This window comes from Epinephelus moara, chromosome 1 (assembly GCF_006386435.1).
Source record: "Epinephelus moara isolate mb chromosome 1, YSFRI_EMoa_1.0, whole genome shotgun sequence".
Classification (NCBI taxonomy): domain Eukaryota; kingdom Metazoa; phylum Chordata; class Actinopteri; order Perciformes; family Serranidae; genus Epinephelus; species Epinephelus moara.
In genome coordinates, this window is record NC_065506.1 from 9341911 (window position 1) to 9356622 (window position 14712).

The following is a 14712-nucleotide window of genomic DNA, read 5'->3' on the forward strand; positions in this document are numbered from 1 at the left end:
GTGTATGAATATGGGGACATGCTGTGTGTGACAGTGTGTCTCCTCACTAACACTGAAGCAAGGATGAAGGGGGCTAAACAGGTTATTAAACAAGGAGCAAACCACAAAAACACACACACACACACACAGGTCCTCCATCAATGAACAGGAAAGCAGCTGTGTTGTGTGTTTGTTGATGTGCTTCCATTTTACTGGTATGCTGTCTCTCGCTCTCTCACACACACACACATAACACACTCACCCGCCCTGGGGAAAGTGAATGTTTGGGCTATAAGAGGGGAGTGGAGAACACATCTGAAAGTGCACTCAAATTCACCTCTCACCAGGGAATTCACAAACACTTGCACATTTCCTCCTGCTGGATTTCACCCACTTGCTAGATCTCTCTCTCTCTCTCTCTCTCTCTCTCTCTCTCTCTCTCTCTCTCTCTCACTCACACACACACACCATCACAAACAGAAGAAAAACCGTTTCTCTCACCCTCCATGCTGCCTTCTTTAACTTTATCAGCTTGGGAGGACAACTGAATACATCGGGTGCCTAAACATCAGGGACCCAGCAGGAAACAAGGCATGGCCATGATCCAGAGGAACAAATAAACCACAAGCTGCACTTTTAGTGGGACTATATCCCATTCGGTAACTGGCATAGTATGCAACGTGGTATTGTTTAATATGTGTGCTACCGCTTGTGCAGAATTTTAAACGATCACAGAGAAAATAGTTTAAATAAATACTGTAACATAACACATTATTCTAGAGTCCAGGATTTTCTGTCCCATGTTTGCTACATTTTTCTTTATCTCAGGAGGAACTCCCATCTGTGTTTACAATATTCTTTCATTCTTCCGAGTCATATCCTCATCTGACCTCTGAGAAGATGGTCAAAAGGAAAGGAGAGACACACTGAGCACAAATTAGGGTAACTTCCATCCAAGTATCCCCCTTTTTTCCAGATTATCATGTATCAAGTTTTAACAAGGGTATGAGTCCACAGCCATAGCGGCTCAGTGAGGCTGTACGCTTTGAACTAAATGCTAATGTCAGTGTTCGAACATGCCTACAATACCAATCTGTTTAATGTGTTTATCAAAGTTTATGGAAATCCATCCAGCTGTTAATATATTTCACTCAAAATCACATTCAGATTTGGCCCAGTCGGGGTTCAGCGGGGTGTTCGGTGTGGCAGCAACATTCGTGTAATATAGTAAACAAGCTTATGCCGCTAACGATGGGTCGGCAATGTGCAACAACATTTTTCGGTGACACTAGATAGCAAAAAAAAAAGCTGTAATGTTTTAAGTATCTGTGAGCTGAACCAGTACTAGTCAACTGAGGGGTGTCAGACTAATGATTGAATCTACTGTCTTGTCACAACTTCACCTACTTCCAAGGTGCATGAAGAAGGGAATGAAGTCTAAGGAGGTCAAAACTCTAGCAACACTAGTAGAATAGATAATGGTGAGGCTACAAGCCAAAACACATTGGTCCTACAATGAAGTTGTTCTACATAGTACAAGTTAGGGCTGGGCAATATATTGATATTACACCAATATTGTGATATGAGACTAGAAATGGTTTCAGATTTTGGATATCTTAATATGTTGAAAACTGTCTTCTCCTGGTTCTAAGGTTGCATTACAGCAGGTTAGCAACTAATGATTATATTTTATTGTCAATAAAACTGTCTTTTTTGTTGTTGTTGTGATTAATTCATTAGTTTGATCTATATAATGTAGGAAAAAGTGTTGCAGTGTTTCCCAAAGCCCAAGATGGCATCCTCAAATGACTTGTTTGTTTGTTTCCTGTCTAAATTGAATCACATAATTTGGATTTTTTTCTTAATAAACTACTCAAATCGATTAATCACAAGCTCTACATTACAGTAAAGTGGTGTAATTTTCTGAACCTACCAGACTGCTCTCTCTATACCTATCCCCTTTCTACAACTACAGTCAGTGGTCGAATTGTTAATTTTTAACAAGGGGGATGCAATGTAGCTTTGATTTCTTTGTGTGCACACATCATCAAATATGACAGCACAGATGTGCAAAATTAATCAAGATAAAGAAAAATGGCATGACCTATACCTGCTGTCTTTAAAAACACAAATAATGCAGTAGTATTGCTATTGCAATACAGACAAAAAACATTTTAGAGTATTCGTAAGAGTAGCTCTGAAATAGCTGTGAAAATTAATCTTAGAGTCACTCTTATCCTATAGACATTTCCTTAGCCAGTTATAATTTCTCCTAATCTATCACACAGATTCTAGATTAACAAGGGGGATGCTTTTTGGTCAATTTTCTAACAAAGGGGATGGCATCCCCCCTCATCCCCCCTCAATTCGACCACTGACTACAGTTGTTCTATTATTATTTTACCCAGTTAGTAATTACATTTAGACAATTCATGATTATTTACAAAAAATTTCACTGTGTAAATATTTTCTGTAAGCACCAAGAGTTACCCCTAAAATATCCTCACATCATCGATATAAAGGAGTGACTTCCTTTCTGCTAAAAATGTCCTAGATATGACACATTTGAGTAGAAAAAAGTTTGTCAATTATGTAGTAATACATACACTCAACATAGGACTGGGCAATATTGATATAATATTAATATTGTGATATGAGACTAGATATTGTATTTTTTATTCGTACTTTGGATATTGTAAGGTGATGTAATTTTCTGAACTTACCAGCCTGTTCTGGCTCTTCTATTAGTTGCCTTTACCCACTTTGTCATTATATCCACACCACTGATGATCTTTCTTCAAAAATCTCATTGTATAATTATTTTGTTAAAGCACAAATAGTCAATCCTACAACACTGTCACATTATTGATATTGAGGTATTTGTTTAGATATGTTGTGATATTTGATTTCCCCATATTGCCCAGGCCTAACTTGTCAAATTCAACCTGATTCAATATCATGTGTTATGCAGTGGACTGTAAAAATCTGGCCACCATGACTACCAGAAATATGCTAGATATAATATTCAGGGAGCCAGTTTTTTTTTTTTCTTTTCCATCCAGCTGATGAAGATGCCTCAGTTCACATAAAATGTAGTTGACACACTGAATGGAAACACAGCCAACGCAGGCTCATAAATAGAAGTGTCGGTACAAGAGCAGAGCACAGGATCATCAGTACCCTTTGGGCTTGATTCACACACATACACGCACAGCTGTAATAAGTGGCACATTGATATACCGAATGGCAGGAAGACAGAGAGCATCATTATTGGTGCCGTCTTCTGCCTCCATCCATTTAACAAATCTATTAGAGAACATCACACACTGAGAAAGAGTAGCGATTGTGCAGCAATCTGACAAATGGACTCCAGCAGGAATGACTCATCAGTACAGAAAGTACAAAGAGCCTCTGATGCACAGTCTGCATCTTCGTGCCAACATCATTTATGTTATATTTTTGCCTCTGTGTGTGTGGCAGTGGTAGCGGCATGTGTAATGAGCTGACAGAGCTTGGTGATTTCCTGTCTGGCCTGTAAAAGCAGCACGAGCCTCTTCCTGTATCCTCCTCTGTAGGATCCCACCTGGGGCACACACACACACACACGCACACACACCTACACACATACACACACATCGGCATCACATATACTGTCTGGCAGCTGCAACTAATAATTCACAACAGGAGGAAAAAATCCCTGTGTTACAGATTCTCTCTGCTCTTCCCTCAGTGGTACTATAGTATTCAAATGGCCTTCAGTGGGCGGTGAGTGTTTGTCTGACCCTCTCAGCTCTCAGCCCACACTCTATTAAAACTACCGTCCAACTTTAAGCCTACGCAGTGAATAACAAGAGTGTCAAGCCAAAAAACACAAAATACAATCCATTGACCATAATTCTATCAAGTTCAATGAGTTGATTTGTCTGAATATAGCAGAAAAAAACAGCATGTTGAGCTTTGCATTCAAAATATCCAGGATGTGTGCACAGCAGGGGGGTCGAAAATATTGCCACAATACAGGCTGCACTCTTGCACTGTTTGTACATCTTCCTACAACAAGTAATGCACCAAAATTGGTACATGTTCCATATAATGATCGGCCAGTAATTTGTGCATAACCCACGCCTTTTAGAAGGCTGCAATCACATAACCAATGTGCTGATTGGAATAAATGGTCCTCAGTGGTCTAGTTAGGAGGCAGGTTGGGGACGGTGGGTGGGTCACAAAACACAGGACTTTCCTCTGGAACTTCCCCCAGCAGACTGCTGCTCAGAACCATTTCAAGGGATATATTCACCATGTGTCTTTTCCTAAATCAAACCATAGTAACTTTACTAGCCTAAACCTAACCTTTGTAACTTTACATTACTTACAGAACTTTACATTTAGGAGGTAACGTCATTCGTGAACTGCTAATTCATTGGATATCATATAAGGATATGTTGCTCTATGGTAGCCTAATTATGGACATTATGAGCATTTATGAAATGTGGTAACTTGCGAGAAATTTGTCAAAATACTGTTTCAAGGTACATTTCTATGCCTCCCTTGTGCATTTTCAACACTATTTACCACATGCCTCCGGCAGGGAACATGACTTTGCAGTCAGAATCAGCAGCTAGCAATTATAATGCCAACCATTCCTTTACACAAAGTAAGCGCTAAATGAAACGTGAGTTCACAGAACACAATCTCACTCCAACCTCGTCACATATTGATGTTTTGGTCATTAACTTTCCACGTCCACATATGACGTGCAAGGTACCCTGGGTGCGTTGGTTGTTGATGTTCTGAGACACCATGTCAAGTTCTCTTCTTTCAAGATACACTACAGTTTTCACAGGTAATTTAACATTTACATACAGTCTCTTTCAAAATAAATGCACTGTACAACAGTGCAAATTGACGTTTTTTTGTCTTTCAACAACAAACACACATGGTTGGGTTTAGGCAACAAAAGGAAGTGGTTAGGTTAACGAAAAAAGAACAGGGTCTGGCTTTAGAATCTTAGATAGAACACCGCTCTCTCATGTGAAAGTCAGTGTTTGTTGGACCCATCTACCACCCCTCCCGCCTGCCCAGTTGGATATTTGCCATCTTAATCTTTCCTCCTGATGCTGCCAGGCGCCATATAACTATATAACTATATTAAAACTCTGACAGATTCATTTTTTTTATGCTTTAAGTATTATCAGATTTAAAGATATGACAAACAGCAACAAACAGCAGTTTCAACCCAAAAACACTGATGTCTGTCTCCAACAACACACATCATTTGTGTGTAGAATGCAAAACAGATCCTTCTGTTGCAATGGGAAGTCTAACAAAATATATCCTGCTACAGAAATAGCTTTTATTGACCTCTCCGAGAGACTTCCGTCATTTTTTTTTTTTGTATCTGTAAACAATGCAGTGCAACTGCTTTGAAGTTTGATACAAAGTGTACCTTCAGGCTGTTGGAAACACTTTCATCAGCTGAAGGAGAATTTAGCAGGCTGGTTGATAATATCACAACAACATAATGAGATTCCTAATAGTTCTGCCATGTGGAGGGCACTTCAGAAGAGCAAAACACAACACAGCACTGGCAAAGGGACACATACCAATGCACACAGCTTATACAGTGGCTTTCTGAGCACATCCACACACACACACACACACACACACACACACACACACACACACACACACACACACACACACACACAGCCGTTATCCTACCTCTGGTGTTGGTAGCCATGTCTGCGACCTTCTGAAAGGCATCCAGGAAGGCCACAGCAGCCAGAACAGTGGTTCTAGATGAACAGAAAACTCTTGTTACCTTAGATAAAATGGTATCATAGTTATAATGTGTATATTGAATGGTCAGGTTTTACACTGGTAATGCAGCAAAGGCACATTTGATTTGGTCAGTGAATTTGAAAATGGCGAATTTCATCTGTTAGTATGTTGCTGTATCCAGTTGATAGTGTTGTTAAGGGTTGTCCACACCAAGAACAATAACTATACACATATCAGTTTAAAAATCGGTCCAGGTTAAGTGGATGGAGGAGTCCACACCACAACTATACAAATGGTATGACTTTTAGAGTGATTTAAAGAACAATAAAATCACTGGTAGCTCATCAAAATCCATCTGAATTTACAGGGTGCCCCGTTCAAACTGGCAGATAACATTGTGCACAGACTCATCATTGAGGTTCAAAAAAAAAAAAAAAAAAAGCAGCCCTGTTTGATAAAACAGTTTTAATAGAGACACTATCAAGAAGGACATCCATGATGCAATCGGGCTCACCCTTGAAGTCAGTGGTAAATGTTTTTTTTACTATTATTAGCAGAGATGAGGAGACATACAGCAGTAACAGGTCATCAATATCCATTTACCTAAGCTGATGATACAGCTGGAGTGTGCAGCACGTGCTTGGCGCCACTGTTTACAGAACATTATCAGTCATCAGTGTGGATGCTCACATTATTATCTTTATAGTTATAGCTCTTGGTTTGGATGGCCCTTTATCCATCTATGTAGATGGTAACTGCCCACATCTATAAATCAGTAACAAGCATGTTTTCTTTGCATATTTGCTAAAGAAACCATTTTTTAAAATTTAGGGGTTCTTTTTGCAACGGAGGTCCAATTCAAAGCAGGCCTGTATCCCATAGCTTTGATACACTTTAAGGAGCAACAAGCCTTAAAATTCTTGCATTTACATGATCACATATGGTGGTCCAAATGTTTTTTATAGTCTGGCAAAAATTTAATTCTATGCAAATCCCTGAACCTACAGAAATCACTGAATTCTTGCCAATTCTAGGAATGGAAGCGCCAGTCTAAAGCAATTGGAAACAGTATCCAAACATGGTACAGACAGTGTCTGAGGGCACATTTTCTTTTTCCAAAATTCTCTCATCCAATGCAGCGTAACATATTCTCTCGTTATTTTTGCTCAATAGTCAAAACACAGTGTTGCACTTTGGAAAGACTATTTATGTATTTGTGTAATTTTATTATGTTGTCGGAGAAACTTACCGGAGCTGGGAATGCAGCTTGGTGGCCTTGGCGCTGAAGTCCTCCCACACAGGATAGGAGCACTGGCAACACACAGACAGTGAAATACACATTAACATCGTCAGCAACTACATATTAATAAAATGTATGTGGCATACCCAAACCTTACTGCTCACGTTACAGCAGGTGCCAGGAAAGAGACAGATACCTCAGATGTGGGGAAACATTTTGAGAAACTAAAATGACACTGGCTTGGATTGAGTTAAGTCAGCATAGTCGGAGGCAGACGATCTAAGCACGTGCATATTACACAATGTTAATGTCTCTCAGCCAGCTGATTGGATGTTCCTAAAATTTTAACATCAAGTCACTTTGCTTCATTCTAAAAACTCTGTCTGCATAGAGAGAATTTGGGCACTAAGTTGCATTTAAACTGGATACACAACCATTTTAACTGCCTCCCTTTCTCCTCTCTGCTGTATTATCATCCTTTCTACCTCCTAATCCCTCTCACTTCCTTGTATCTTGGAGTTACACTTCCAAAGCCATTTACTGACATGAAATACAAACGTAGTACCTGGTTAAGCCAAATCATAAGAAAAGACATTTACATGGTAAACATTATAGTGTGACATTCACAGTACATGTACTGAAGTATTGTAATTGTACTTTACTTGAGTATTAAAGGAGCCAGTTATGCTAATGTATACTTCAACTCAGGTCAGAGGCAATCATTGTCATTTAAACACAGCTTAATTGTTCTGACAGCTGTAGTTATTGGTTATTGGTTGCAGATTCAGATTTTATTAAATTTGATACATTGTTATCAATGAGCCAAAGAGGATATACTGTGAAGTTGTTCAAATTTGTAGAGCTGAACAGTTACTCTAGTCAATAGGTCGATCGATTAGTTGATCAACAGTTATTTTTTGAAGTCCCCCTCCTCTCAAAAAAAAAGGCTCTTCACTGTGAAGTTTGAGCCTCAGTGTGCAGGATGATGTTTGTGCTGTCTTTGTCAGTAGAAAGCTATTTTCACTTTCATCTGCTGGAGGGGAAAGTTTCTCTGTGCTCACCTTACAGTAAATCCCTGTTAAAGACGAGTACATATGAGCCATTTGGTGCCAGTCATGATCCAATATGCAGCTTACACAAATGTCATGTGGAAACATGAAGCCTCTGGTGCAAATACAAACTGAGAATGGAATTATCAGTAAAGTCGGAGACATCTTAAGCCCAGAAGTTTCAATTCTGGATTTTGCAATGAGGGAGAAGAGGTATATGTAATTTTAAGATTTTTTTTAACAAGGTCATTGAACCTTTCAGAATAAAATCGTCTGAGATACAAACTGTTATACCAAGCAGACCATCTTCATATGTTTCAATGGAATCTTTAAGCAAAAGTGTCATATTCAAACATTCTCTGGTTCACCTTCTTAAATGTGACATTTGTTGCCCTTCTCTGTTTTTAATTAGAAATTAAATAGCTTTGGGCTTTTCTGGGACGTTGCACAGATTAAAACAAGTGATTTCATAATGTCACTCATGCATGGATGGATTACTGCACAGGCGTACGGGGCACAGGCTGAGGGCCCCAAAGTGTTAGGGTCCGCCCTGGCCGTCACTTGCAAAATGTGAGTCAAATTAACAGATACCAACAAAGAAAAGACTAAGGTCCAGAAAGAGATTCAAAAGAATTGCAAAGATACACAAAATAACTCCACAAACAGGCATACCAACCTCATCGAGACACAAAATGACCTCAAAGAGACACAAAACCACCACAAAGTCTGTGTGTCTTGCTCCTTTGTAAGAGATGTGGTGGGACCCTTTGCATATCTGTGCCCAGGCGCCCATTGTCTCATAATCCTCCCATGCACTCTTAGCTCTGGAAAAGTGTGATTGGCATTTTTCCATTTTTCTTTGACATTTTTAGACTGATCTATTTAAAATTAAATCAATAATTGTTAAAATAAAAAATAAATTCATCCAGTTGCTACATATATTATATAAAACAATATAGCAGTATGAAGAAAGTATTCTGAATAATAGCTAGTTTCATTTAGAATACTTTAGGTACATTCTTCTGATAATATATTTGTTCTTTTACTTAAATAAAAAAAAAAAAGTTGCACTGAATATCAGTTATGAAGAAATATGTTTTCATTTATCCTCCTTTTTCAAATTAACAGCTTCATACAAAACATTTCTGCATCACAGTCTTTGTTCTCCTCCTCTACTTCTGTAGGCTTAAAACATATCTCTCTACCCTTCTCAGCTTCTGCCATCAACCTGAGTCCCTATTTTATTTCCACAAAAGCACACACACCCCTGCCCACACTCTGCTCCATTGGTACCCTACATCTCCCCCTTTTTTCACCCCCTCTCCACGTCTTTCTTCATTCCCAAAAACAGCAGCCTCCCTCCCCTCCTCTCCTGCCTATGCAGCCATCTAATCTATCTACCAAAACACACACACATATATATTCAGATCACTTGACAGCCACTGGCATCAGGCAGCATCAAAGGGTCTGACTGGAGCAGCCAGGATTGCTAACACAATTCAAAGCTGAAGCTGTGTCTCTAATGGATGCTGCTCCCCCATCCTCCCACCCCTCCTGTACACTGGATGACTGCTCTATCACACACCCCCAGCCTCAGCACATATTACATTATACTTGATCCAGGTTAACCTATAACCCTGTTAAGTGCCTGCAAATTGTGTGCATGGGGGTGGGCAGATTTGTGGGCTCTATTATGGGCTGTATTTATACAATATACAATATAGTATGAAGTCCAATATCAGAAACAGAAATATACAGAAAATCTGCCAATATTAGAAAAAAGTAACTTGTGAAATTGCAGAGAATAACAAAAAAATAAAAGCAAAGGAGGACAGGAGGAAGAAAATCTGGGTGTCTGAATGTGTGTGTGTGTGTGTGTGTGTGTGTGTGTGTGTGTGTGTGTGTGTGTGTGTGTGTGTCTACACTGGGGGGTGGGGCATCCTGTAGTGATGTCAGACTGGCACAGGCAGTAAGGGCTGTATACTCTTTGATCTGGCCTGTTTGATGTGGCTTAATTTGGTCTGAAATCACAGTCCTATTTCCCCTTGGTACCAAGGCTACCCCCTCCTCCATCCACCGTCTACACACACACACACACACACACACACATATTCACCCTGCTTCCTCGCCTTGCAGGCCGTTTGAAGTGCCCTGCGCCCTCCTCCTTGCATACACACACACACACACACACACACACACACTAATACACATAGACACGAGCAGCCCCACATCTCATTAGCATGTTTTGGGCATTTCAATCCAGTAAAAGAGCCTGGTGGCAAGTGACCAAGTAATGATTGAGTGTGTATGTGTGTGATTGCTTCCTGCTCCTTTACCTGCAGGTCTTTCCCCACTGTGTTAGTGTGCTGCTGTGCGGCATTGTAAGAAGCCAAGACATAGACGACTACCTGAAAAATTTCACTTTGACCAAACCAAGTTAAAAGTCACCTGCTAAACTCACTTTAATGTGACGAAGTAGGGAAAAAATGCAGCAGAACTGTGAACATGACAGAACTGCAATTACCAACTCCAGTTTGGTGCCTCCACAAACCAGTCAAGTTCCATTTCACATCCTTGTTTGTCCAAAGTCACATGTAGTCATGACAGTAGACAATGCTTCGAGTGGTGCTGCAAAGAAGCTACAAATTCTAAAACATAGGTACTTCACACACACCTTCAACTTGACGGCACAGAGGATCTATACAATCAATACAGTGGCAAGGTGGGCACCCAAGATAAGTGTCACCAATTCAGTATATAGGAAAATGTCGGCCCTTCTGTGCCTCAGTTATGGTGTTGATTCAAGGCCAGAAAAGTGTTTTTGCTGTCATAGAGAAGTTGACCTTTGACCTTTAGGATATATATATAAATGTCATCACTTCATCATTTTAACCTATGAGACATTTGTGTGATTTTTTTGTCATAATTAGCGTATGAGTTATGGCCAAAAACATGTTTAGTGAGGTCACAGTGACCTTGGCCTTTGACCACCAAATTCTAATCAGTTCGTCCTTGAGTCCAAGTGGACATTTTTGCCAAATGTGAGGAAACTCCTTCAAGGCCTTCTTGAGACACTGCGTTCACCACAATGGGACAGACAGACAGACAGATGGACAGATGTATGGACAGACCCACAACCCGAAAATGTAATGCCTCCCTTGCCTTGGCTATCGTTGGTTTGAAGGCATTAACATACAGCACACATACAGAATATGTATAGTTGGTCTAGAGTGTACTGTACCATAAATGTATGTTGTATGTGTAAATGTTAGTTATATTGAAATTACATGTCATTTCTAGTATGCATGTAAGCAATACATATTCTCACTCTTCATCCATTATCACCATTTGTGCAATTTGGTTTTATTCACCTCAAACAAAAAGTGAATGTAGTGCCTGTACAGACATAAGCTGTAAGCTAGCTGGCAACATACTTACAGACTGAGTGTGGGACTGTGCCTTTGTTTGTCTCCCAAAATCAAATATCAATGTTATTTGTCAATGACCTTTATTAAATATGATGAAATTAAACTCTCAAATTAAATTATGAAGTAATTCTAATTGGAAGTGCTGTAGTATAGAGAGTATGGATGGTAAATTGTTGACTGTCTTGGAACAACCAATCAAAGACTTTGGCTCTGAGGGAACTCAGGACATCACACAGAAAATTTATCATGATTGGTTATCTCTGGTGCACCACATAAATATAGTTATTATCTATTTAATACTTTTTCTTTTCAGTGTTCCTTTGATGAAACTTTTAAGATCTTTGTGGTGAACTGGGGTAATCTTACAAAGACGGGGCCTGTCTGTGCGACATCAACGATCTACTTTGTGAATTCTTTTGAAATCACTTTTGCATTTCAGAAGGTTACAAAGTTCTCAGCCTGCAAGCTCCACGCTCCATAAATGTGTCTGTGAGTGTGTGTTTGTCTCAACCATAGAGCGTAAAGACCGCAACCAGAACCACTGCGCTCACATGATTTTAAGACTTGGAATATCACGGTGGCCGAAGGGCAAATACATCAGCGTGTGAGAGACACAGAGCAGGAGACAGAGAGTGTGAGAAAATGCTTTTGGATTGTATACTATTACATCACCACTTCCTGTGTCACCAAAAAAGTCAGCCGGGCATGCATGATTACCTCTTACACACGCGCGCGCGTACACACATACACATACAGATTCAGACACTACCCGATTCATTCCTGTATGAAGAACATATCACAACTAAAAAAGTAGCCTAGCTTTCTTCCCTCCCTGATTCTCTGTATGACTTTTAATACTCAGTGCAAACCAGTTTCAAGCACTCAGTGTGTTGAATCAAAGAGTGCACAGAATCACAATGTTTTTGTCTTTATTTACAGGCTCAAATTAGAGATATTTCCAGCTTTGTACACTTCACCTTGATACTTCACCTTTCCTTCTTCCTTTACACCCTCCCTTCCTTCCCCTTTCTTTATCGCTGCCCCTGTCAGCCAGTGACTGGGGCAAGCTGCAGTGCTGCAGAGAGCAATAATGTGATAATCAATCACACCTGAGATCTGTAGTGTTTTTAATATGATGAACTAAAACACCAACCTCTGGCTTCTATTTCACTCATGAACCTAAAACTTAAACAACCATAGAGGCAAGCAGCAAACTGCTCTTGGACGGAACGATGTGGGAGGCGCCTGGCAACATTGACACTTTTGGTTTGGCTGTTGCTTTCGTCCTAACCTCAGAAACGTTTAAGACTCCTCCTCCCTTAGGTCTTCCTTCCTTCCTTTCTTTCAGTGACAGTTCATGAACTATCTTGATTGATAGATTTTATTTCCTTTCCTCCGACCCTCTTTTACCCCACCATTACTGTGTCATTCCTTTATCCTTGCCTCTCATCAACTTCAGTATTGTTAAATAAGAAGGTTTACAATCTCTGACGCAGCTGATGATCACTGGCAATTAGCAAACAAGCCCTCTAATTGTTTTTGCTGGCTTTCACCCCCATTGTTTACAGGCTTAAGGTGTAGAAAAGGGTTCCATGTGTTGTAAATTTTCTTTCTTAAGTTCTTATGGAGTTCTTTCGGACAGAGTTACTGCCTCAAGCAAAGGAGTTCAACTTTTTCAGGGTCTTGTTCACGTGTGAGGGTAAAATGGAGTGTGAGATGGATGAGTGGTTTGGTGCAGCATCTGCAGTGATGTGGGGGCTGTGCTGGACTGTTGTGGTGAAGACAGAGCTGGGTCAGAAAGCAAAGCTTTTGATTTACTGGTCCATCTACGTACGAACCCTCACCTATGGTCATGAGCTCTAGGTAGTTACCAGAAGAATGCGATCGTGGATACAAGCGGTGAAAACGAGTTTCCCTCCATGGGGTGGCTGGGCTCAGCCTTAGAGATAGGGTAGGAAGCACAGACATGCAGAGGGAGTTCTCAGTAGAGCTGCTGCTCCATTGTGGCGAAAAGGGCCAGTTGAGGTGGTTCGGGCATCTGATCAGGATGCCCCCTGGGTACCTCCCGTTAAAGGTGTTCAGGGCACGTCCCACTGGTGGGAGGCCCCGGGGTAGACTCAGAACATGCTGGAGGGATTACATATCTCATTTGGCTTGAGAACGCCTTGGGGTCCCCAAGAGGAGCTGAAAAGCATCGCTGGGAAGAGAAACATCTTGCTTGGCTGCTGCTCCCGTGACCCTGTCCCGAATAAGCGGATGAAAATGGATGGGTGGATGGATGGAAGTTCTTATGGGGAGAAGTTTAAAGGAGCTCATTCAAAGCATTTATATAACACCAAATAACTATTTCCTATGTAAAAATATAGTGAAGCAATAGCGTCCTATGCCGAGAATGAAGTCAGGCTCCCTGTGTGTGTGTTCTAATCCGAGCTTCTCTGTTTTTTGTTGTGGTAAACCATGCGGCCAAGCATGCAAATTACTATGTGCGTATCCCGACTAGCTAGCCAATTGCCCCAACTCTGCACTGTGCTCATACGGTGGTCACTGCTTCAGGATGATGTTAGGGGTGAAAATCACTTTAATCACAATACAATATTATATTGATTCTTCAGACAACAATACGATATTTGCTGATATCACAAAGTTGAAGAATGAGCTGTTGCACTTCGCCAATATTATAAACTCAATACGAATAGTTTGATTCAATTCAGGGGCCTGTGATCAATATGAGACAATATACCATGCTCATTTAACACAACTGGTAGACCTTTGTAACCAGTTAAGTGCAGTAAAGTTTACTGACTCCACAAACACACCTTAAATAACACATGGAATAAGTTAGCCCTCAGAGCTTTGTGCCAGAGAGCCCTTTCTGCGAGAAATCGTTTCATTTTAACCTCAAACATGATCTTTTCCTAAAACTTCAGGGCTATCTGGCTTAAAGCCCTGAAGGCAAATTTCTCCCAACAGCCATAAAACATGGATTGATGACAAGATCATTGAACAAAAGTACAAAATTCAGCTCAGTAATAACTGTCAAGGTTCATAGACAAAACAATTAAAGGGATAGTGCACCCAAAAATGAAAATTCAGCCATTATCTACTCACCCATATGCCGATGGAGGCCCTGGTGAAGTTTTAGAGTCCTCACATCCCTTGCGGAGATCGGCGGGGGGAGCGGCTAGCACACCTAATGGCAGACGGCGTCCCAGACTAACGTCCAAGAACACAAAAT

At 40.5% G+C, this 14712-nt stretch overlaps 1 protein-coding gene across 3 annotated transcripts in view; it reads right to left on the minus strand.

Annotated features, from left to right (window-relative positions):
- mtss1lb (MTSS I-BAR domain containing 2b) overlaps positions 1-14712 on the minus strand; it is a 105620-nt gene that overhangs the window by 66178 nt on the left and 24730 nt on the right. For all 3 annotated transcript variants that reach the window (XM_050049967.1, XM_050049972.1, XM_050049960.1), the window contains exons 2-3: positions 7010-7071; positions 5701-5774 (exon numbers count right to left, since the gene is read on the minus strand). In XM_050049967.1, coding sequence (XP_049905924.1) covers positions 5701-5774; positions 7010-7071 — 136 coding nt within the window. The remainder of the gene's footprint in view (positions 1-5700; positions 5775-7009; positions 7072-14712) is intronic.